The sequence below is a fragment of the Sarcophilus harrisii genome, chromosome 1, assembly GCF_902635505.1.
Source record: "Sarcophilus harrisii chromosome 1, mSarHar1.11, whole genome shotgun sequence".
Classification (NCBI taxonomy): domain Eukaryota; kingdom Metazoa; phylum Chordata; class Mammalia; order Dasyuromorphia; family Dasyuridae; genus Sarcophilus; species Sarcophilus harrisii.
Window position 1 is genome coordinate 91866730 of NC_045426.1, and position 26144 is coordinate 91892873.

At 41.8% G+C, this 26144-nt stretch overlaps 1 protein-coding gene across 1 annotated transcript in view; it reads right to left on the reverse strand.

Annotated features, from left to right (window-relative positions):
* Positions 1 to 4812: 4812 nt before the first annotated feature.
* Positions 4813 to 26144, reverse strand: part of MYO1G (myosin IG) — a 35791-nt gene continuing 14459 nt past the window's right edge. Inside the window, exons 11-22 of the mRNA XM_012544063.3 lie at positions 24708 to 24878; positions 22905 to 22975; positions 20532 to 20606; positions 19706 to 19838; positions 13496 to 13662; positions 12678 to 12885; positions 11918 to 12141; positions 11616 to 11760; positions 10056 to 10160; positions 7177 to 7290; positions 5413 to 5567; positions 4813 to 5046 (exon numbers count right to left, since the gene is read on the reverse strand). Coding sequence (XP_012399517.1) covers positions 4890 to 5046; positions 5413 to 5567; positions 7177 to 7290; positions 10056 to 10160; positions 11616 to 11760; positions 11918 to 12141; positions 12678 to 12885; positions 13496 to 13662; positions 19706 to 19838; positions 20532 to 20606; positions 22905 to 22975; positions 24708 to 24878 — 1725 coding nt within the window. The 3' untranslated portion in view covers positions 4813 to 4889. The remainder of the gene's footprint in view (positions 5047 to 5412; positions 5568 to 7176; positions 7291 to 10055; positions 10161 to 11615; positions 11761 to 11917; positions 12142 to 12677; positions 12886 to 13495; positions 13663 to 19705; positions 19839 to 20531; positions 20607 to 22904; positions 22976 to 24707; positions 24879 to 26144) is intronic.

The following is a 26144-nucleotide window of genomic DNA, read 5'->3' on the forward strand; positions in this document are numbered from 1 at the left end:
CTCATAGTGTGTTGGGACCAAGGAGGAAGCTAGACAAAGTGGTCTTAAGACATTTGAAGAGGAGATGTGGTTATTTTTAACTTAAGAGCTAAGGTGAGGGAACCATAGATCAGAGAAAAAGATACGGAAGAGGTCTGCCACCTAAAACAAGAAAGAATTTTATTAGTGTAAAGACAGGAATTTTCCCCCCTTTTCCCCAAGGAAAAGCTTTCAAGGCAGAAAAGAGGGGTAGGGGTGGAGCAACTCTTCAAGTGACACATCGTCTTCCTCCATTAGTTAAAAACTAGCTTCTTAAACTGTGGGTGCAATCCCAGAGAGGGTCTTGTAACTGAATGTTAGGGGTCATGAAATTATGATTTAGTATTAATAAATGTTTGATTTGTATGCTTATTTTGTATAATTATGTAACCGGGATCATTTAAAAATTTCTCAAGTGAAAAGGGGTCACCAGCGGAAAAAGTTTAAGATACCCTGAGTTACAACACTGTGAGCTCAAGGCTACCTAGGTCCCATTCAGTTCCACTTTGGATCCTACAGCTCTCTGTGTCTCATCTAAAGTTTCTGACTAAGTAGTGTAAAATGAAAAGTTTGAAAATGATCAATAATAATCCATACTTTTAACAAATTGGTTCATGACCCATGTCCATTGAGATTCTCATCTTCTCAACATTGTATGACCCCAAATCACTGATAATAGTACTTGTCCAGAATGGGATTAAAAAAAAAAAAAAAAAAGATACACCATTAAAACTCCCAATAGACTAGGGTAGCCATTTCTAGCAAGATATGAAATCTCATTTTTCCAGAATTCCTCCCACCTCCTCTATGACATATCTCACAGGGGAAGAGGAAGAAATGTTTCCAGAGACTTTGACATAAAAATCTTTCCAAGCATCCTCCCCTCCTATATCGTTCACACAACAGGGGTCTGTACTCTCCCCCATTTCTGGCAGGGACTACATTTGTTTCCTGGACAGTCCCTGAACATTAATGGGATTCTCTAATGTTTCTGACACCATTAAGTGCCACTGGACCCAAGGTCCCCAGTCTATCACACCTACATTCATTTTCACCTTCGCTGTAGTCCATCACTCTGAGATGGTACAAATGAATGTCCTTTCCTTACTCCATTTTATGAGCCATAGGCATATATACTTGGGAACTACTTGAAGGAAGTATGATAAAAGAAAATTTTAATTCCATGTTACTAAAACTATGTAAATACATAATACCTAATGCCTGAATCTAAGTGCCATGAGATGAGATATGATAAAGTAAAATAGCTCATGGGGTGGGAGAATGATCCAAAATATAACTGGCAGATTTCTTTTTATTTTCAAATTTTAGTTTCTCATTCTCATGGAGGAATGAGGAAAATACCATATGAGAAAATGCTATGATGGAGCTGGAGAAAGTTTTATTCCAACTGTCAAACCTCCCAAAAGGAGACTGGTTTGTACACAAATTTAGTAAAACAACTAAAGTCTGTCATCTGGTGGCTAAATAAGATATTGCACTCTGAACTCAAACTTTTGCTCCCTCTTCCCCAATAGAATTTGTTATCTCAATGATAACATAATCCAGTGGAAGCAGGATCCTAGACCTGTCTTAATTGTGCTTCTGGAGCAGGAATTCTTAATATTATAAATATAATGGACCCCTTTGCCAGCCTGGTAAGGTCTTTGAAATTCTTTTCAGAATAATGTGTTTAAATCCATAAAGATAAATCCATAGAATTACAAAGGAAGTCAGTTATATTGAAAAAGAATCATATATACATATTATATATGTATATACATGTATAACACACACACACATATATATATATATCTTTCCAATATATATATATCTGTGTGTGTTCCCATACACTTCAGGTTAAGAACTCCTCTCTAGTGAGACTGATGTCATTTCAAAGGCCTATGGGTAGGCTAGATATTGTTTTCATAAAAAAAACCTATGAATAAATATGTTCCCAGGAGAAATAATGCTGTTTCTAGATAGGGCAATGGAAAGCTTCTGATCAGTTTGTAATCCCTTATTCCTAAAATGTTTCAATCACATCTCTCACTGTGATTTGATAAATTTGAGCTTCTCTCTCCTACTTCATACACCCTTCATCTTTTAATCTGTCTCATTTTCATTTTATTATTTTATTTTATTATTTGTTTCCTCAAGGGAGTCCTGAAACTACAAACTGTCAGTGGAATTGCATCAGACCCACAGAATTATCTAGTGATGAGTTCTTTGCTAGGCTATCTTGGATTGTTTAAAACAACAACAACAACAACAACAAAAATTTCCCTCTCTTATTTCTTCATCCATAGCATTAGTTCCTTGAGGAAATCAATTTTATCTTGCATCTCATTTCATGCCTTATAATTTTTGGCATAGTATACTGCACATAGTAAGTGCTTAAAAAAACCAAGACTTAAAATATAAAACTGATGTCGATGAATTGAATTAGATGGTCACATTTTCTTATCTCTACCCAGACCTTAACCCTTAATTTCTTCTGGAAACTGACCCAAATTAACCCCACTAAACTACTATGATTTTGCCTTTCCTATATCCCTAAGCTCTCAATGAACAATATTCACCACATTCTGTATTATTATTCTTAAGGTGTACTGAAAGGGTTTGGGTCTTTTTGTTTTGTTTTGATGGAGCTGGGGGATGTGGGTGGGTAGTGCTATATATATATATATATATATATATATATATATATATATATATATATATATATATATATGTATTCCATCAAAACAGGAGCTCCCTGAAGTCAGGGAGTGAGTTTGTCTCACTCACAAAAGGGGTTACTTTGAGGATCCAGATCAAGTCTCATCAGATCAAAGATTCTCCAAAGATGGAAGTCTCTTCTATTCCATCAGACCAGTTTTAGATTTATTTTTTCTACCTCTTTGCAGTTGAGAGCCCCACCCTCAACTGGGGAAAGGGAAGGGTACTCAGTTCCTGTTTATTAATTTTTGTAGGGTATCCAAATAACTCTCTGCCACTTTGAATGTACAAATTGTAGGATAAATTAAAGCTTACTGGGCAACAGGACTTTCAATGGGAAATAATTCAAATTCAATAGATAAGTATTACTGCAAATGCTAATTTGCTGTCAACTGAATGTTTGCAAGGAAGAAGAAAGTAGCTAAGTGGAAGCATCTGAGACTTTAATTTACAATTTGGGGGAATGGAAGGAGATGCATATTCCTTCCCAAGGCAACTACCATCCCCATACTTCACTTTGTGATGTTCCACTAGCCAGTAACACAAGTCTCTGACTCTCTAATTCTTCCAGAGTGATCTTTTCCCAGAGTCAGTCTTCCTCCCCCCAAACCTGAGAGTACTCAGGCAAGACACAGGTAAAGATGGGGCACTCCTTCTCCTGTCATCTCTATAATTCTCCTCCCCACAATGAATTAATTCAGGTGAAAGAATTTGAATTTACAACTGCATAGGAAAGATTCATCTCAAGAACCCATTGGGAAAATCTGAACAAGTTCCAACTGAAACAAAGAAAATGAAAATAAGGAGAAAAGAATCATTATATACAAATTCTATGAGGGAGACAAGAGGTCCAAGAATTTGCTTACACCCAGAGAGATGTCAACACTCAAAGGCAGATGTGTATATTAGTGGTCAAATATAAAGGAAACTCAGTAATGTAACTGAAGGAAGTGGGCTAGTGACTGGACAAAAGGACTGGCCCTTGTGGGTTTGTGGCTGACATTTAATGTTCTATGGGGTGCCTGTCTAGGTTCACAGAATTGAGTGGGGCTAATATCAAATAACAGTTACACCAATGGATCTTATAAAGTGTTCAAGTTAATCTGTAGCTTGAAATAGTTTCCTCCTTTTCCTTTTCTTCCTACTTCTCTTCCTCCTTCTCTTTTTCCTCTTCTTTCTTCTCTTCCTTCTCCTCTTCTTCCTGCTCTTCCTTCCCTCTTCTCCTCCCATCCTCCTCCTAATCTTCCTCCTCCTTCTCCTTTTCCTTCTTCTCCTCCTCCTTTTCCTTCTTCTCTTTCTACTTTATTCCTCCTCTTCCTCTTCTTCTCTTCTTTTTCTCCTCCTCCTCCTCTTTATTCTCCTCACCTCTCTCCTCCTCCTCTTCTTCATTATCTTTGTTCTCTCTCCTCCTCTTCCTTCTTCCTTCTCTTCTTTCTCTTCCTCCTCCTCTTCTTCATTCTCCTCCTATTCTTCCTCCTCCCCTTCTTTCTCCTCCTTTCCCCCTTCTCTTCCTTCTCTTTCTCCTCCTCCTCTCCTCTTCCTTCTTACTTCTCCTCCTCTTTCTCCTCTCCTCTTCTTCTTTCTTCTTTTTCTCCCTTCTTCCTCCTTCTCCTCCCTTTTCTATTCCCCTCCTCCTCCTCTTCCCCTTCCTCTCCTCCACCTCTTCTTTCTCCTTTTCCTCTTTACTCTTTCTCCTCCTCCTCCTCATACTCTTCCTTCTCTTCTACCTCTTCCTCCTCCTCCTCTTCTTTTCTTTCTTTTCCTCATCCTTTTCTTCTTCTTCCTTCTTTTTCTCTTTTCTTCCTCCTCCTCCCCTCCTTTTCTTTCTGCTCCTCTTCCTCCTTTTTCTCCTGCTCCTCCTCCACTTTTCCTCCTCCTTTTCTTCCTTCCCTTCCTTCTTCTCCTCCTTTACATCCTTTTCCTCTTCCTCCTCCTCATTTTCTTCTTTCTCCTTCTCCTCCTCCTTGTTGTCTCTCTCTCTCTTTCATACACACACACACACACACACACACACACACACACATACACATGTGTTCCCATGCATACACATACACAAAGATAATCAACACTCTAGAAGTGAATTTTTAAAAATCTTCTTGTGACATGGTCTCCATACTTAGGCCAGGAGAATCTTGGCACAACGGTGGAAAGACTCAACAACTTGGCCAAAGGAGGACAAAACCATCACGGCTACGTCGAAAGTCTGGCCCAAGCAGATCGGGTTTGGTCTCCACGGAGACATGGCGCCGGCGTCCACGCTGGTTCAGCTGGATGCAGTCCGAAACCTGTACGTGCAGGTCCTGCCCCACTCTGCGGCAAAATAAACATCAGAGCCCAGGATTCTAGATACCTCTTGGTTGCTTCTCCTAGTCTTAGGGGCTAGGTGCCGGAGAGCTACCCCAACCCACCATTCTAGCTTCTGAGAAGTGTCCCCCTCTAGAGCTCCTGTGACATCTGGGTCCTTCCTGTATTTCTTCCATACTTGCCTCCCCAGTGTCATGGGAAGTCATGGTGGTATCGAGAGAAGGGTTCTGGCCTCTTGCCTGGTACTGCCTCCAGCTCTTAGCAAAGTTCTCACATTACCACCTCATGCTTCCCCTCCTTCCCCCCCAGGTAGAGTCTATCCTTATTCTGACCATATCACCCAGGAGCGCTCCCTCCATGCTCATTTCTTACCCCTGGAAGTGTCCAGCCAGCATGCCCACCAGCTCCCCAATGCGATTGTCCATTTTAGGCTGAGTTCGATGAAGACATACTACCAAATCATCCTGGCCCTTGGCATGTAGTACTACCAGTTGGTCCTGACCACTTGTCACACTCAGCCCAGTCACCTGGAGGGAAGAGAGGTACAAAGGAAAGGTCAATCAGCTGCTTTGAGACACTCATGGATCCTGCCTCCAAATGTCCATCTTTTGTGCCTTTTTCCAACTACGAAGTGCACCTCTTTTGCTCATGTCTGACCCCCTTCCTGTGAGTTACAATTCCTTCTCATGCTCTCGTCCTATGGAAGGAGGAACAGGGGGTCCAAATGGCCTTGACCTACCCTTGAGGCTCTAATATCTAAACCTTCATCTCTTCCTCTTAGTCCATTCATCCCTAAAATGTATGCTTTCAAGGTCCTTCACCATCTGGTTCTAATCTACCTTTTCAATCTCGTCTCATCCTTCTCTCCTTCACAGGCTATATACATGCTTCACAGCTGGGACCATTCCCCTATATTCTGCTTTTGTTCGTGCTTTCCTTTATGCCCAGAATAGTTTTCTCCCCAAACCTATCTCTACCATCAGAGCCCAGCTCAAATGAAGCTCCTCCAAGAAGCCTTTCTTGAAACTTCAAAGTGAAAATGAGTTCTTTCTCCTCAAACTCCTCACTCTTTGCTTGGCTCTCTCCTTTTCTTTATCTCACTCTCCATTTGGGGACTTCCCTTTTTCTCATTAGAAGATGAGCTCTTTGTGAGCAGAGCCTGTATCTTCTTTAGTTTTGCATGCTTGGTGTTTTATAAATATAATATGTATTTATAAAGCTTATGTTACAGATGTTATGAATCCCTTCAACAGAGCAGGTGTCTGTTGAATTAAACTGAATTGAAAACTGCCTTCTATACTTCTTTGTTGCTTCAAGTGTCCATTGTAAAACACACACACACACACACACACACACACACACCAAAAATAATCTTCAGCAGCTCCCCTTTGCCTCTGGCATTAAATACAAATTCTTCCATTTGATATTTAAGGTCCTATATATTATAATTACAAACTATGTACTAGCTTCATTCCACAATAATACCTTCTCTATCCTCTGTGTTCCAGATGAATTAAATAAATTGCCATTCTCCAAACTGTCCTAATGTCCTCAAATGTGTGTAATATTCAGAAGCTATATCCCATGCTGGAATTTGCTCCCTCCTCATACCCCAACATTCAGAATTCTTCCTCACCTTTAGGAAGCAACTCAGAACTTCCCTGGTTTTTTCTGCCATAGCTGAAAGTGTTTTCTCGCTCTCTTTTTAGAACACTTAGGACCTCTCCTTTGCCTCAATCATATTATCTACCTTGTATTATACTTATCTGTGTATATGTTATATTCCCTACTCTCTCTCCCAGCTCCTGGTAAACTATAAGCACCCAGAGGACAGGAACTGTTTCTTTTTTTCATTTTCAGATCCTCAGCATATTTACTTAAAAAGCATTAACTTTATTGAGTTGAATTGAACTGAATTCCTCCTTTTCCTTCCCTTCCCTTCCCTTCCTCTTCCTTTTTTCTTTTCCCTTCACTCTCTTCCTCTTCCCTTAATGTGCTTAATGAAGCAAGTACTCAGGATGAGGGTTCAATATATACTTGTTGCTGTACCAACCCTCCCCATCCAGTGCCCTGAGCATCTCCACCCTGCCACTTCTAGCCACTGGTGCCATCTTCCCTACTAGTGCCCCTGCTCACATGGCTCAGAGGAACAGCCCGCATCACACGGTACTGTTTGCTGGGTTCCAGTTTGTAAAGGTGCTTGTCTGTGAGCAACAGTGCCCGGTCTCTGCTCTTGTTGAATCGGTTTATCTGAGGAGGAGAGAGAATCAGGTTAGCATTACTCAGGATGCCCTTCTGCCCACTCTACAGACTCCAAGTAAGAAATTACTTTTACACAGTCCTTTAAAGTAGAGAGAGGCAGCTTAGGATAGTGGACAGAGGCTGTCCTTAGAGCCAGGAAGACCCAGTCCTGCCTCTCATGTAAATTGGTGATATGATCCTGCCAATACTACTGTGGTTTGTTGCTTATATTATTAACTGAAGAAAAAACTAAATTTTACTAAGAGGTTTTCACTTGGTGAAAATGAAGATAGAATTTCTTTTCCCACCAAAGTTACAAACATTATTTCTCTGGGGACCCCAGGTTAAGGACTCCTCTCCAACATCCCTTACATGTGGTCATCCCAGCCTTTGCTAGAAGACCTTCTACTTCCTAAGGTAACCCTAATTCTTAGGAAATTTCTCCTTGTATCAAGCCTAACTCTGCCTTTTTGGATTAATTGTGTTCTTGGTTCTGAACAAGCCAGAGGTCTTATCTCTCAATAAGCCTTTCAAAACTTAAACATTCTAAGTACTTTTGGGATCACACTCCCAAGGCATCTTTCTAACTAAACCCTTCCAGCTCCTTCAATCAGGTCCCCATGACAGAGTCTAGAAGCCCTTCATCATGCTGGTCACTTTGTTCAGGTGGGCTCTGTGGATTATCCTAAAATATAGACAACCCTCCATGTGTGGTCTGATCAGAATAAGGTCCAGAGGTACAACCATTTTCCTTTGCTCTGGATGCTGTGTGGTGCTGTATAGAGACAGGGCTAGCCTTGAAGCCAGGAATAGTCATTGAGCTCAATGAGTTCCATTTCTCTTATATATACTATGTCATCCTGGACTAGACTATTTTAAAATCTTGTTAGCTTTTTTTTTTTTTTTTAAATAAATTGGGGTTAAGTGACTTGCCCAGAGTCACACAGCTAGTAAGAGCTAGTAAGTAACTAAGGTAACATTTGAGCTCAGTCCTCCTGATTCCAAAGCCCTGCCTAGATCTCATTAGCTTTTTTGGCTAACATGTCAAACTGTTAACAAAATATACGCCAAGTTTGTGAACCACTAAAACCACAAGATCTTTTCAGATAAATTTCTTTCTCAACGTAACTCTCCCATATTATACTTTTGATGTTTATTATTTTGAACCCATGTCTAATATCTTAATTTATCTTTATTAAATTTCATCTTATCTGATTTGGCTGAATGTTTTAGTCAGTTTTTTTTTAATCCTCACTTTGTCATTTAACTCTGTCATTTAGCTATTCTTTCTAGCTGTGTGGTTGTTACTGAGTCATTTCAGTCCTGTCTGACTCTTCATGACCCTATTTGGGGTTTTCTTAGCAGAGATACTAGAGGATTTGCCAATTCCTGTTAGAATCCTAGTGATAACTCAATGGAGTTGATAGAAACAATGCTTATTGCTTCACATATTAGAGCAAATGCTTACAAGGTGTTAAGTCACTAGAATTGATAGAAACAATGCTTCCAGGGGTCCTCAAACTTTTTAAATAGGGGGCCAGTTCACTGTCCCTCAGACTGATGGAGGGCCGGACTATAGTAAAAACAAAAACTTTGTTTTGTGGGCCTTTAAATAAAGAAACTTCATAGCTCTGGGTGAGGGGGATAAACGTCCTCAGCTGCTGCATCTGGCCCATGGGCTGTAGTTTGAGGACCCCTGGACCTTTAAGAATTCACACATTAGCTCACACATTAGAGTTCACAAGTTTGGGAGATTCACAAGTCAGAAACCCACAATCCCACTCTCAACCTTTGGGTTCACACCTTTAAGAGATGATATATAAGAAGCTCTTACAGCTTCAATCAGTCAGTCAGTCAGTTCAGGAGATTGACAAGCTAGAGACTGCAGTGGGCAGAATGAAGGATTCCAAGGAGTAGAACCAAGATTCAGAGGGAGCTGGAGGCGACAAAGGACAAGCTGCAAGAGCTCTTGGAACCAAGCAGAGCTAGGCCTCTAAGAAAGCTAACCGGACTATTTTGGAAGAGACAATAAAAGGCTGTACTTAAATCCCTGGCTGCATTTGAGGTGGTTATTACTCTGAACTGAAACTAAGGCTGCCTCCAGAAAACCTCCCCAAGAAACCTGCTCCCAGAGAACCATCATATTATACAAAAGAAGAAAACACCACAAATTCCTTTTCCAGATCATTTTATAGGTAAGGAAACTAAAGCAAACAGGGTGAACCAACTTGCCCACAATCACACAGCTAGTAAGTGTCTGAGGGAAGATTTGAATTCAGGAAGCTAAATTTTCCTGATTTTAGGTCCAGCACTCTATCCACTGTGCCACCTAGCTGTGTATTATTTGCAAATTTGATAAACCTGCCACCTAAACTATCCTATAAAGCATGGAAAGCAAGGGGCCAGGGACAGATTTCCCAGGGTACTTCACTGGAGACCTTCCCCTTCATGTTGATGTTGATCCATTAAAACCACACGTTGGATCTAGTCATTCAATCAGTCCCAGATCTGCCTACCCTACAACTCAGCCTCTTGTCCACCAGGATAACTTGAAGGACTTCGTGAAACAATTATATGACCTTAATCTAAAACCCTTTAAATTTCTAACAAATACTGAATTTCTAGAGCATATAAGATCACAGATTAAGCAAGAAGGGGCCTTTGGCCCCTTCATTTTACAGATAAGGAACTGAAGCCCAGTAATTCGCCATAGGATCACTTAGGTGATAGAGGGTAGAGCCTAGGAGGGCTCTCCTCCACAGGCTAGTTCTTACCTTTCGGACATGACTGGAAAAGAGCACATTTCTGAAACCATCCTTTTCTTGCAAGTTCTTCAGCTGCTGAGCAAAGGGGGCTGCTGCTGTAGGGTTGTCAGTAGTCTGGGAGAACAATAAACAGGTGGGTATAGATGGAAAGATCAATAAGCAGCCCAGAGCACTGATAATGGTGGAATGCTAAAACCAGGGGCCACCCCAAATGCTGGGGAGATATCAATTTTTGAAGAAGAAAGAATACATGTGGAGAGTGCTAAAAAGGACACTGGGATTGGAGTTAGGTGACCTCCACCCAAATCCCAGCTCTCTCCCATGTCTAGAATATATGAGCCTGCAGGTAATTTTTTGTTTCTGGTCCTCACTTATCTGTAAAATGAATATGAAATCTTTGTACATCATGTCTCTATTAGCAAATGCTAGGGGAATGGCATTATGAATATTTTTATATACCATATTCTAACAACCAAAGGTCTCCCTTCATTAATTGAGCTTTCAGTTCTATTCTAAATGGCATCCTCAGGGGGTCCTCAATGGAGATCCTGCTCTGACCCACATTCATTTCCTCTTTTTTTCTAAACTGCTCTAGAACCCTACCTCAGAAATCAGGACTTAATTTTTCTGTGATTGGTTCATGTTATGTTATGTCTCTCCAGCAGGATTTTAAACAGCCTTTTGGAAGAATACAAATCACAGAAGTCTGCAGCAATTTTTTGTTGTTGTTTGCCTGCATTTTGTTTTCTTTCTCATTTTTTTCCTTTTTGATCTGATATTACTTGTGCAGCACAATAATTGAGGAAATAAATATAGAAGAATTGTACATATTTAATATATATTGAAATACTAGGGGAAAGGGTGGGGGAAGGGAGGGAAAAAATTTGGAACATAAGGTTTTGCAAGGGTGAATGTTGAAAATTATCCATGCATATGTTTTGAAAATAAAAAGAAAAAAAAAGAAAAGGGGAGTTCTAACACTTGTACTACCTATAACTCATAGGATTGTTGGAAGAAAAAAAATGACTTGCAAAACTAAACATTTTAGAAATAGGAGTTATTCCTATGTTTGGAGATAAGCTCCTTAATGGGATGGCAGAGGAAGTTGACGGGGAGCTGGGGGCCAGTCTGTCCATGAAAATAGTTTCAGGGAGGGCAATTCTGGTGGTTTTTCCCCGTGATGGGCACTCAGTGCTCTTGCCAGAGTTTTGACTCCTAGCTGGCAGAACTTCCAGATCCATGGACTCTAATGCTCGCATGAATCAGGGATGGGTCAATAAATGGGATGAGCAGGCAGGGACAGCCAGATGAGCTCAAGGGTGAGGAAGGGGAATCATAGGATAAAGGCTGATCAGAAAGAATAGAGAAGCAGGAGCAGATGGAGTGAGGGAGTGGGGGGCAGGGGGAGACAGATTGAAGTCAAGGAGGACAAAGGGACTCCTCCATTGGTCTTGCCCCCTGGCACCTTCCACGTTCATGGCAGTCAGACTGCAGAAGGGCTTCAGTTGGAGAAGAGACCCTTCCAGGAGGCACAGATTCACCCCCGGGCCGGCCATCTGCCAAACTCACCGAAGAGAGGTAGTCCCGTGACCATGCTCGGCAACACCCCCAGTCCTGGCGCAAGCCCTGGAGCACGCCCATGGCTGCCACCTTAGCCTTAATCTGAGCCATGTCCGAAGGGGGGATGTTCTTCACCAGCTGTCGTGCCCGCCACCTGACCGGGGAAGAGACAGAGGATCTAGATCTGGAGGGGCAGAGGACTAAGGAGGAAGGAGGGCAGCAATGGGAAGCAAAGAAAACAGGGAGAAAGGGCACTGGTTGAAGAGAAAAGAGAGACCAGTGGGGAATGGAAAAAGGAGAAGGAAGGGTACCTTCGAAAGAGCCCCTGGCAGGTGTCTTGGAAAGGTTGGAGCACAGCAGGGGGCGTAGGCCAGACCAGGTCTCGCCCATACAAGGGGGGGTGGCGGGCGGCCTGGAAGCGGTTCTGCAGCTCAGTGAGGTGGGTGCGGACCTTGTGCCGCCGGAAGCAGCCCATGATGGTATAGACAGCCTTCATGCGCTGGCACCGACGCCTTGCCAGGGTCCCCCGCCAGGCCTGGAAAGAGACAGAAGTCTTGGTACTCTTGACCAGGGCTTCTTAAATTTCTTCCACTCACAACCCCTTTTTCAACCCAGAAATTTTTAAATTTTTAAATTTAAGTTTTTTTAAATATATGTAGGTATATAAAACATATAAACAAATAAACACACATAACAAATCAACATTTCATGGCCCCCACATTAAATTAGGAGACCCTATTTGGGATTATGACCCACAGTTTAAGAAGCTCAACACCCACATTTTGCCCTATGAACCTTCCTAATTCTTATTCCCTTCCAAAACCTTTTGCTTCTCCCCAAATCAAGTCCTTCCAATTCTCCTCCAATCTTCTGACCCGATCCTGCCCCCCCCTCCCAATCCCAGTCACTACCCACTGGATCCTCCTCCTCTCATTGTGCCTTCCCAACTGAGCCCTATTCCTGCATCCCCAGCCCCTGTACACGTCCTCCTCATCCTCTGTCCTGCTCCTGACCTATTCCCCATCCCCAGCAGCTCCCCTGCCCCTCTCCCCTTTGCCCCAGACTCTGCACCTTCTGCAGCAGCAGAACGATGATGGGGATAAGCTGGGCCCGGCTCTGCTCCAGGGAGACCAAGGTGCGGGGTGAGCGGATGAAGAGCTTGCTGTGTCCAAAGGCCACGTCTCCCTGGAAGCCGTGCTGCTCGATGAGGGCCCCCACGGCTGCCTTGTCCGAGGCCAGCAGGTGGTTAGGCCAAGTATATTCACAGGTCATTTTGTACCTAGGACAGGGAGAAGGAAGGGAAAGAGCTCCGTCTGAGGGCCAGGGGCATCTTGCTAAGTGGCAGAGGCAAGAAGGCCCTGGCTCCACGTCTCTTGCTCCCTGAAATTCCACAATTAATATCTCAGTCCTTTGGGTTCCTAATTTCTTGCCTTCATCTGAAAAGCGGAACATTCCACGTTCCATCTCCAACCTCCTGATATGAATTACAAGGTGTGAGAGGTGACTTAGGTCTTAGAGACTCTCTCTGTCTTTCCCTTTGAGTTGAGACTAAAAAGACAAAGTGGTTTTTCCTAAAGTAAGTGCTGGGATTTGGACCCAGGGGACCTGACTTTCAATTCAATTGTCATTCCCTTAGACCCCCCTCTCCTGCTCCACTACCCCCAGTTTCTGGCCATAGGTCTGCCTACCTGGGCCTGAATTACAGGCTCAGTCTTTGCCCCAGGAGACCAATGGAGGGAATGCCTCAAAAATCATCACCAAAGGCTAAAGCTGCCTTCCTCCCAAGGGCCTGGAATACTTAGATGAAGGTGGAGGTTTGGGATGGGAGACAATAGATACATGGTGAGAGCTAGGATGCTGTGGTGGGGTGATGGGGGGAGGAGGGTCACCTGAGCAAGAATCGGGGGTAGGGTTGGCGAGATGCAAAGCCAGCCCTTCGCACCCTCACGTTCTCCAGCAGCCCCAGATAAGCCACCTGGTGTCGGCAGCGTTCCTCATCTAGCCGGCCAGGGCACTTTTCTTCATTGGGTTTTATGCAGCGCACATAGTAGGGTTCCTACAGAGATCAGATGATTTAGAGCCAGGTGGAATCTTGGGGTCCAAGCAGCCCATTTTTCAAGTGAAGGCCTGGGAAGCGGATTGCCCAGGATCACCCCCTCCTGGAAGGAGCCTAGCACAGTGCTGAGCACACAGGAAGGCTCTTTATGAACACAACTGGCTGACCCATCAGAGAGTCTCAGAGCTGACCCAGTCAGGGACTGCACTCAGAGCAATCCTGTTCCTTAACTCCTCTCATTTTCTCTTGCTGAGTTTCTACCTATCCCTGAAAACCCACCTCAGGTGGCTCCTTCCAGGAACCCTCCCAAACCCTCGCAGATCAGTAATGAGCTTCCCTTTCTGACCTGGCTTGGCACTTTATGTGAGTGTATCAGGTCGTGTTGTCTATAATAGTCATCTCTGTTTGTATTAAAGCTGAACCTCCAGGTTTTCAGGGGCCTCCGAGACCACCTGCCCCAAACCATCCCAGAGCAAGGGATCCTTGAACAGCATCCCGGACAAGTGCTCCAGCCTCTGCTTGATGAGCCAGCATAAAGGGCTTCCTGTAGCAGCCTCTAACGGTTAGGATGTCAAGCCTATGTCTGCCTCCCCACTCCCTCCCACAGCATGGAGCAGTACATAGTGGAGAGAGGCCACTGGGACAGGGGTCAAGAATCAATCAACAACCAATAAACATTTATTAAGCACCTTTGATGGAGATATAAAAAAGAGGCAAAAGACAGTTCCTGCCCTCAGCAAGCTTACACTCTAATAAGGGAGCCAACATGCAAACAAATATATACACAGCAATCTATACACAGGATGAACAAGAAACAATTAACAGAGGGAAGACACTGGAATTCAGAGGGGCTGGGGAAGGCTTCCTGTAGGAGGTGGGATTTTACTTGTGACTTAATGGAAGCCTGGGAGGGCAGTCGTCAAAACAGAGAAGGGAGAGCATTCTAGAGCAGAGATCAAATCTCCGACCTCAGACACTCATCCTGGACAAACTAAACTCAGGCTGCCACAGTTTCATCCACTATAGAATTGGACAATAATAATCTCCTAGGCTCGTTGTGAAGATCAAAATTATATCAATAAGTTAATATCTGCACAGTGTTTAAATCTGTCTGATACCTGGTAGGAGCTTAATAAATGTGTCCTCTCCTGCCTCTGGAGCCAAGGAGAATGTCTAATCCCTCTTCTGAATGATAGCCTTTCAAATATTGAAGGCAGATATCAAGTCTTCCCTAAGCAGATGAAACATTTCCTAGTATCTTTGACCATTCCTTATGTGTCATGAACTGAAGGTCTTTCACTCTCTTGATCACCCTTCTCAGGATACTCTTTAAATTATCAATCAATCAATTAAGCCCCCACTGTGTGCCAGATTGAGCTAAGGGCTATACAAAAAAAGGCAAAAGTAGGAACCTGCAGTCTTCCTCAAATGGAAAGCTTCTGGGTGGCCTAGTGGATAGAATAGGGGGGCTTTGAGTGAGGATCACCTGGGTTCAAATATAGCCTCTACTACTTACTAGCTGTGTAATCCTGGGCAAGTCACTTAATCTCTGCTCACCTCATTTCCTCATCTGTTAAAAGGGGATAATAATAGCAACTTGCCTCCCAAGGTGATTGTGAGGGTCCATTGTGATAATAATTGTAAAGCACTTAGCAAAGTGTCTGGCATATAGTGAATGCTATATAAATGTTAATTGTTATTAGCTGTTGTTATCACTATTTTATTATTTTATATTATATGTAATATATGTTATATTTAAATTATTTTATTATTATTATTAAACGGATTGTCCTAAACTTGACTTGATACTTCAGATGTGGCCTGACCAGGGCAAAGTACAAGGAATGATTATCTCCCTAGTTGTAGACACTGGGACTCTCAGTGCAATCTAAGAACACATTCATATGTAGGATTGCTAAAGCATACATTGTAGATGCCTATTTAGCTAGCAATTGCAGGTTAAAAACTACTTAAACTCCAAGATCTTTTTCAGGCAAACCTCTATCTAACCATATCTCCCCATCCCCATCTTGTACTTGTGAAATTTATTCTGATTGCAAGAGATAGACTTTATATTAATTTGTTTGGTTTCATTCTATTAAATTTGATTTAACATTACAGTCAAGATCTCTTTTAATCCTATGAAACCAATGTGGTAGCCATCCCTTCTAGCTTTGTGATATCCACACATTGATGAGTGTGCAATCTATTCCTTTCTCCAAATGTTTGATTAAAATGATAAATAGCACAGGGCCAGGCACAGATCCCATTGTGCATTCAACAAATAACTATCTTCCAGGTTGAAATTAAATCATCAATAAGTACTCCTTGGATCTGATCAAGAACAAATCCATCTATATCCATACTATTGTTTAATCAGCATCTTTCCTTATCGTCTTGCAAGTATAGGATAACAGTCTTTGTCCAGTAGTTTCTGAAAACTTAGCTCAACTTTGTCTGTAGCCACTCACTTGGTTTACTGGCCTAGCAACTCTGCCATAAGATATATCTGGGATAACCTGTTTGTGATAAAACTATTCTGGCTCTTTGGAGTCACTGCTCCCTTTTCCTAGTGCTCATTAAGCATTTCTATAATGTATTCCAGCATTTTGCCAAGAATTAAAATCAAGTTCATTCAATCATTCTCACAGAATGTTGTTTCCATATTCATATAGTGTAATCTAACCTTGCTTCCATTTTTCATAAGCGTCTTTTAAAAAAAATCCAAGTTCAATGCTCATCATCATGACAATGATTGGACAAATTATGGTATATAACCATAATGGAATACTATTATGCCAAAAGAAATGATGAATAGATGGTTTCAGAGAAACCTGGGAAGACTAACATGGATTGAGGCAGGGTAAAGTGAGCCACATGATTTATAACAATCACATTATAAAGAAAAATAACTTGGAAAGACTTAAAATCACTGATCAGTGTAATGATCTATCACTATTCTAGAGGAGAAATGATGAAATATGCCATTCATCTCCTGACAAAGAGGTGATGGATTCAAGATCTAGAGTAAAACACACATTTTTGGATATAGTCAATGTGGGAATTTGTTTTACTTGGCAAAGATACTGGGGTGATTTGCCATTTGCTTCTCCAGCTCTTTTTACAGATGAGGAAAATGAGGCAAAAACTGTTCAGTGACTTGTCCAGGGTGACACAGCTAGTAAGTGTCTAAAGCCAGATTTTGAATTCAGGGAGAATAGCCCTCTAAAACAAATATTCTATCCACTATGCTACCTAGCTGCCCTTAATATCAGCAATAAATATGGGAATTTGTTTTACTTGACTATATCTATTTGCTACAAGGGCTTTGTACTTTTTTTTTTCTTCCAAAAGATTGTGGGGGAAGGAATGGGAAGGAAAGAAAGAAAATAAATTTTTGCTAATTGGAAAGAAAAAACTTTTAAAATTTTAAAATTCTTTAAAGTTTTTAAGTTCCAGGTATATCTCTCTACTTTGGCCTGAATGATAGTCCCCTTTCTTCCTCATTGCAATTATTTCTCTTTTTGTTTTCCGAGTTTCATTCTTGTGAAATTCTTTCTTTCCTGGACTACTTACCCTTTAGAATTGGAGGACATGATCTATTTATGCTTTACCTATCTTTTTTTTTTAATGACCATAAGCAGAAATATATTTTGCATGATTATATGTGTATAACATATATCAAACTACTTGCCTTCTCAATGAGGGGAAGAGAGAGGGAGAAAATTTGGAACTCACAATTTTAAAAAAGAATGTTAAAATTGCTTTACATGTAATTGGGAAAAATAAAATATTAAATTTAAAGAAAAAAAAGAAATGGCATCATTTTCTACCTATTTTCTACCTATCTTTTCTCAGAATCCTTTGAAATCTATCTTCATAAATCTAGGGTATCAGCTATGCTCTATTACAAATTCCAAAACGGAGTGGTCACTCCCCTATCCACCCATTCAAACTTCCATTCAAGTCTTCCATATCAAACAGTTCCTCCTTGCTGATGACAATCAGATCTAGAATGATATTAGTTTCTTTATCTTTTTTTAGATGATTGATTGATTTTTTTTATTAAGACAGGTTAGGAAATTATAAACCACTTTTCCTTTGGCAAAGAGTTTAAGCAGTTGTCTATAATAACTGAAGTCCCTTATCATTATCATGTGCCTGATTTGTGATCTGTTTCCTACATCCACCATCTAATTCGTCTTCCTGTCTAGGTGGTCCATATTATACTCAAATGACAGTATCACTTTTAATACTTTGTTCATGTGTTCCTGGATTTCTTTCCACAATCATATCGTTTTAATATAGAAGGCTACTTTACCATTACTAACAACTCTTCTCTCCCTAACACTTTTTATTTTTATATACATTTATTATCTTTCCCTCTAAATGCCTCTCTGTAGAAATTTTTTTTAACCTTCACAATATATTGCCTAATTCTCACATTGGCCATGTCCAAATAAAAATGGTTCACTCAGAATTTTATGTCTATCACTTCTTTAGCAAGAGGTGGATGACATGATTTATCTTTAATCTTCTGGAATCCCCATTTTTTAATCTATCCTGTTTGTTTTGAATGAGATCTAATTATGGATTCTATCCCAGCAAGTGTTAGTGAGCCTATGAAAACAAATTTGCTGTCCTGCCTCATCTCCCTACTAGACAGTAAGTTTCAACAGGAAAGAAGCTGTGTCTCACTTGAATTTGCATTTCAGTACCTACTATATGCCATGAATTCTCTGAGGTACCAGGGCTACAAAGACAAAACTGGAAATAGTCCCTGCCCACAAAGTCCCTGCTTATGTTCTACTAGGGGAATAAAGCTTGTAAATTGATGTGGAAATACCAAAAAATATAGTAAGTAATTTTAGAGGATGAGGAGAGCACTATTAGCCAGAAAAATCAGGAAAATTTTGATTTTTTAATCAGGAAGAATTCTAGCTATTTCTAAAAGGGAGTTGGGGATTCCAAGAGGAGGAAATAGGGAGAGAAAGCATTTTAAGGAAAAGGAAAAAAACTGTACCAGAGAGATGGTCCTGAGTACAGAGAACAGTAAATTGTCTTCTTCAGCTAAAAAATATAGAGTGATGAGGGGTTGCAAACACAAATCATTTTAGAAAGACATGTTGGAGCTGGAAAGAGAAAATCTTTGAGGGTCAAGTGGAAGAGTTTTCATTTTATTCTAGAGGCAATAGGGAGCTACTGAAGCATCTTGTGTTGAGGAGATGACATAGTCAGACTTGTGCTCAATAGATGTCAGTTTGGTATTTGTCTCCATCCACAAAGAAGGCTGGAATAGTACATGAGCACCTGAGTTAAAGTGTGTTCTTGCATGTGGAACACTGGATGCACAAAGTAAGGACTTAATAAATGCTTATTTGATTATTGAGCAAAAGTAACTCCAGTTTTCCTCTTACTGAAGTGTAGTTATTCCTGCTTCATTTCTTGATTTTCAGCAGCAAAGATTTTGAGAGGTTTAATCTAAGTTCCATCCTCTTCCAAAATCACTGAAAGGGTTTGTGCCCCTCCCTGCAGTTTATTCTGCATTTCTCTCCTTGAGCACTGAAGTATGTTCTACATGCCCTGTCCCCTCTGCAGGAATATTGAAGTTTTCTCTTCTTTTCTCTCTCTGTCTCTGTCCCTCTCTTTCATTTCTTTCTTTCTCTCTCTCTTCCTTCCTTCCTTTCTTTTTCTTCCTTCCTTCCTTTTTTTCTTTCTTCCTTCCTTCTCTCCTCTCTCTCTCTCTCTCTCTCTCTCTCTCTCTCTCTCTCTCTCTCTCTTTTTCTTTTTCTTTTTTGGAAACAATGAAATCTGTTTCACATTTTCTTTCTAATTTCTCATCCCCCCAGGCATTCAGATGGTTTTATTTTATCCTAGAAATTGCCCAGGAGATTTGTTTGGGTTCCATTTGTGGGTCAGCCTTCCGATCAGCCCCCCACCTCCAACCCATTGCTCCTCCTGGAGTCTGAGAAAAGAAACACAAGCTGTGCTACCACGAGGTGCCTGGAGGTAGGGGCTCATCTCTCCCACAGGGCCCCCATACCTTGGATGCTAGATTTTCCACCAGTGCCACCATGGAGTTCTTGAAGAGTGTTCCAGCTGTCAAGGGACGCTTGGTGACTTCAGTGATGTCCTGCTGTCCATCAGGCCACATGCCACGTAGGGTAAGGTCTGTGCTGTGGGTGCCAGACCCAAACTCTCAGCTTCATCCCAGAGTCCAGCCCATGTCACCCTCTCCTTGATCCCAGCTGCTCTTTCTTAATCCCTTGGCTCAGAAAGATTAGGAACTAAAATTTGAATTATATAATGTTGGAATTGGAAGGAACCTTAGAGATTAGTTAGTAAAACCCTCTCACTTTACAGATGAGGAAACTGAGGACCACAGAGACAGATCTGACCACACAGATCACACAATAAGTAACAGAAACCAAATCTTTGACCCCGTCAATTTTTGTTTTGTTTTGCATCCCATCCAACATACGACCTCGATGTTGGATCAGGACATCCAAATGGTGCAACTGCTATTAAAGGTTCGTTTGTTCAATGATTAAAGTCCTATGTGATCTGAGTTCAGACCGGAGAATTTCCAGGTCAGTTTCTATCTGTTTCTATCTAGTTGGTTCTAGTTCCAACTGGGGTAACCTTGGCCTTTTTTCCCTTCTGGACCTCAGTTTTTTTCACCTGTAGAACGAGGGGGTTTGCCTGTGGTCTATTTCCAGCTGCAACACTGACCACTTTTCTGAATTGTGGCCTGCCTCTAGCTTCCACTCTCACTCCTGCCCTCTCTAGCAGAGCTCAGTTACTTCCCCTTCTTTCAACCCTCCATCAGATAGGCCAAAACTCACCCTCTCCCTCCCTAGCGTTCTCACCTGTTGTACAGGAGCCTTTTAAAATCCTGGAAAAGAGAATCTTTGTTCTTGTCAATGAAGCCCTCCACGGAGTACCTGGGGATGGGAGATTTGGACATGGAGAGAGCAGAGGCAACTGAGAGGCAGACAATTTTATCCAGAAGCACAGGAAGGAAGTGGATAGCTAACTGACACCATAGTAGATAGAGCGTCCAGTCTGGACTCAGGAAGACTTATAAAACTGAGTTGAAATCAGGCAAATCCTGCCTCAGACACTTACTAGTTGTGTGACCCTGGGTAAGTCACTTAACCCTGTTTGCCTTAGTTTCCTCCTCCATAAAAGTAGCTGCAGAAGGAAATGGCAAACCCCTCCAGTATCTCTCTCTGCCAAGAAAACCCCAAAATAGGGTCATGAAGAGTTGTACAACAGGAAGAGAAAGGACCAGAAGCAGAGTAAAGAGAGACAAGAAAAAGAGGGGAGGGGTTGTTATGAGTACCCCTCCCCTCTTTTTCTTGTCTCTCTTTATTCAAATTTTGCCCATCCTTCAGAGCTTAGCTCAAGTCCCAACCCATTTAGGAAACTATCCTCACTTAGCAGGAGCATTTTTTTGTTGTATCTCCCACCACAAGATCACAAGATTTAAATTTTGAAAGAACCTCAGAGACCATCTAGTACAAGTCTTTCATCCTCTTTTTGTTGTTCAGTTTTTTTCAGTCACGTTGAACTCTTTGTGATCCCATTTGGGGTTTTCTTGGCAAACTACCCCTCCTTTCCCCTCACCCCACCCCCGTTTTAGAGGTAAGTAAAATGAAACAAGTGAACTGGCTTTTCCTAAGGTTGTCACGAGGAACAAAGAAGCAGAATCTAGTGCCCTTTCTACTAGGCTGCTGTATTTCCCCATTTCTGTCTGTCCAGGTCTCTGTGGTGCTGATTTTATTTGTGTCTCTCTTGATTCAGTCATACCTATGCTCTCTCTCTCAGTCTTCATGTCTGTCTCTCCCTTTCTCTCTCTTTTTCTGTCTCTGTCATACACACACACACACACACACACACACACACACACACATACACACACTCACTCTCATTCTCCCACTTTTCTCACCCAGCTTTCTCTCTCCCCCTTAATGTATATTTTATTTGTCCTATTTATTGAATAGATTTTATATTACAAAATTTCCAAGCTGGGAAGGAACCTTAAAGACCACTTCATCCAACTCCTATCCAAGAATCCCCTTCACCACCTGCTGGGCAGTTTTTGCACAAAGATCTCCAGGGAGAGAGGGGCCACAACTTCCCAGGCAGTGTATTACCTTTTTAGACAGCTCAAATTTATGAAAAGCCTAAATTTTCCTCTTTGCCTCTTCTATGGTGAAACAGGTCAAGTTTATTCTGTCCTTCATTTGAGACTCCTTCAAACTCCTGGGCACAGTGTCGACTCCAGGCTGAAAGTTCATATCCAGTGGCCCTCATAAGGCAAGGTCCTTTACCATTCTGGTGACATTCTCCAACTAATCAATACCGTCCCTAAAATGTGCTACACAGAATACATAGTCCAGATGTGATCTGACCAGGACACCACACAGCAGACTATAAACTCCCTAATCCATATACTATGTGTCCCTTAATGCAGCCTAAAACTTTATTAGCTTTCTAGACTGATTCCTAATTAGCTTGTGTTCCACTAATCCTCTCAGATCTTTTTCAGATGAATTGATGTCTAGCTATGACTCCCTTATCTTATATCTGTAAAGCTGATGATTTTTATCTACGTACAATACTTTACATTTACCACTATTAAATTTCACCTTCATCAATTTGGCCCAATGTTCTAGCTGTTTAGAAATCCTATCACTGAGGATCTAGTTATTCTTTCCAGTTGAGTCTATATTTGATCTAAAAATTAGAAATAAGGTTATTATATTTAATTTATACTTTAACATATTTAACATGTATTGGTCTACCTGCCATCTGGGGGAGGGGTGGGTGGAAGGAGGGAAAAAATTGGAACAAAAGGTTTTGCAATTGTCAATGCTGTAAAATTACCCATGCATATAACTTGTAAATAAAAAGCTATAATTAAAAAAAAAAAAAAGGAAAAAAAATAGAAATAAGGGGTAGCTAGGTGGTGCAGTAGATAGAGCACAGGTTCTGGCAACAGAAGGACCTGAGTTCAAATTTACCCTCAAAATCTTACTACCTGTATGACTTTGGATAACTTCCTTAATTGTGATTGTGTCCCTCTCAGAAAAAAATTAAACATAACTCACACACACACACACACACACACACACACAATCATTTAAATTGCTGTTCACTTAGATGTCCCCCAAGTCTCCCCATTAGCTCAGAAGTTCCTCTATTCAGTTAAGGGCTGGGGAGCAAAGAGTTCTTACGTGACATCCCCAGCGTAATGTTTAATGCGGAAATCTCTGCCAAACTCCATAGTCTTGTCTGTGGGACAGAGCTGCAAAGACAAGGAAGGGTTAGAGATTAGGAAAGCGGGCAGGATCAAGGTAGATAGAGGTGTAGGGGGGGCTAGGTGGGGAAGTGAATAAGGAGCCTCTTTTGTTTGGCTGCAGTGTGTTCCTTCCTTTCCACTACTTGGAAATGCAGGGGATCATAGCAGGGGATTTAGAAGAAACCTCACAGGCCATCTCGTCTAACTTTTTTTTTACAGATGAAGTAATTGAAGCCTTGACAGGATGAGTGATTCACTCAAGAAATAACAGAAGCTGGATTTGTTCCCAGTCTTCCACCCTCAGAATGATCAGTTTTCCCATTGTACCACGAGAGCTACCTTTGAGCCTAAATTTGAGAGGCACCTTTCTTGATCTCCCCAAGTATTAGAAAATTCTCACCACCCTTATTACTTTGTATTTATTATGAATGTTTTCTCTAGAAAGGCAGCTAGATGGCTTGGGTGGCCTGAAGCTAGGAATACCTGAGTTCAAATCCAACCTCAGTTACTTAGTAATTTCCTGAACAAGTCATTTAACTTTGGTTTGTCTCTTTCCTCCACTGTAAAACGGGGATAATTGTTGTGAAGACCAAATGAGATAATATTTGAAATGTTTTGTAAATCTTAAGCAATTTATGGAGCTATAGTTAAATGTTAGCTATTATTATTATTTATATCTATTGATTTATCTATGTCCGGTAGAGCATAAGCTTCTTGAGAGCAAGAACTCATTTCATTTTTGTCTTTGCATCTTAGTGTTGAGCACAGTACCTGGTAAATAGTAGGTGTTTAATAACTGCATATTGAATTGAACTGAGAAAGAAAATGGGAGAAAGACCAAGGAGTCTAATAAATAGCTGCCATTCCTATAGCCCTTTAAGGTTTGCAAAACACTCCCCAAATTAAAACCTCAACAACCTCAGAAGTAGGCACAGGTATTATGCCCATTTACAAATAAGAAGGTAGGCAGAGATTAAGTGACTTGTCCAGGGTCACAAGTCAGTTAATATCTGAGGCAGAATTTAAACTGAGATCTTGACTCCTGGTCTAGAGTTTTATCCATGATGCCACCTGGCTACATCTCTTAGACACGTCCTTCCTTTGACATCTAGGAAAATTGCAGGAGAGAACATAGGGACCCAGGGTCTTGTGCCCACTAGTTCTACAGTCCAAGGACCAGCAGAGATAACCCAAACTTTACTTCCTCAGATTTCTTACCTCACTGGATCCTCAAACTACCTCATGACCTAAATAGACCTGGAGATCATAGACTTCTGTAGCATGAGAGTTGGAAGAGCCTTTAGAAATCTTCATTTCCACTCATCTCACTTCTTAACTTTTTTTTTTTCTTTCTTTCTTTTTTGTTGTTGAAGTAATTAGAGTTAAGTGACTTGCCTAGGGTCACACAGCCAGGACATGTCCAAGTCAGATTTGAACTCAGGAAGAGTTCACTTCAGGCTGCCTTATCAGGTATTTTAGGGTCACTTCATTGCCTCATTGACTTCAGAGGGGAATGAACAGGCGAGTAATACTATAGCCAAGATGAAACAAACAAGGTGTCCAGACTCCAGGCTTAGGTCCTTCTGCTCCATTCCTTGGGCCCTGTGGGCAGCTGGGTGAATGGGGAGGGGAGGGACAGCATCCTTGGGAAGGACAGCCAGGTAAGGGGAGAACAGAAAAATTGCTGCTGTCGGCCCTGCTTGGCCAGGGAGGATTGAGGAAGTCAGAGGGCAGATACCTGGCGGCTGGTGTAGTGGGGATGATGTCGGTGGTGGGTGTCCATGCTCTGAAGGAATAGGCGGTCTGTCACAGTACCCACGGTGGTACAGGCTTCATCCAGTATGGCCAGCAGGCCCCGATGGGGCCGCTCTACCAGCTCCACAATGGCTGAATTATTGAAATATTCAATCTGGGATGAAGGGGCCAAGGAGAGAGAGAAGAAAATCAATCTGGAATCCTGATCTGCCATTCAAGTGCCTCCAAAATCTGGACCCAAACTACCTCTGCCACCTTACGCCCCCCCCCCCCCCCCCCCCCCCCCACCCCAACCCCCACCCCCCCCTCCAGAAGTCCTCCACTCCAGCCTCGCTGACCACAGACCATTTCTCACACCCACCGTGGCCATTCCCAGCTTCTTCCCACATCCTTCCTGGGTACCCATCCAACAGCCTACCAGGCCCAATCACCTTTGCACCATCTCTACTTCTCTGACTGCTACAGTCTGAACTGATAACATAGTATGTTATAAGCCAGAACTTGAAACAAGGTGTTAAGTCACTAGGATTGATAGAAGCAATGCCTAAGTTTATACCTTTGAGAGTTCACACATTAGCTCCCACATTAGGGTTCACAAGTTCGGGAGATTCACAAGTCAGAAACCCACAATCCCACTCTCAGAGGAGGAGTCAACCTTTGGGTTCACACCTTTAAGAGATCATATATAAGGAGCTCCTGGAGTCAGAAGTCAGTCAGTTGAAGAGATTGAAAGCCAGAAGTCAGTCAGTTGAGGAGATAGACAAGCTAGAGACTGCAGTGGGGCAGAACTGGGGATTTGGAAGAGGAGAGGCTGAGGCTGGCAGAGGCAGAAGCAAAGGACAAGCAACAAGAGCTCTTGGAACCAAGGAAAACTAACCGGGCTATTTTGGAAGCGACAGTAAAAGATTGGATTTTAACTCCTGGCTGCAATTGGGGTGATTATTACATTGAACCGAAACTAAGGCTGCCTCCAGAAAACCTCTCCAAGAAACCTGCTCCCAGAGAGAACCATCATATTTTAGAAAAGAAGAACATTACAATAGTGTAATGGAACTTTGAATCTGCACTCAACAAATTGGTTTAAATCTTAATTGTGCATCTTGAAGATCTTGGAAAAGTCACTTATTGCCCTGTACCTTAGAGAGACGGGGCATGAGCACCTGCTTAATCCTTAAACCTGCTTTTCCTACCTAAATGTGCCCTATTTCTATAATGATCCCGGGTAATTTAGGGCATGAGTGATAAGGAGGATTTTAAATTTACAAAAGCTTTTTTCACACCAAACCTGTGAAGTAGATAGTGCAAGGATTACAATCCCATTTGACACATGAGGAAACTGAGGGCAGAGAGAAGAGTTGTGCCCAAAGTTGTTTGATTTGACATGGAATTTGAACTTCTTCATGTCTTTTGGCTGAGAATC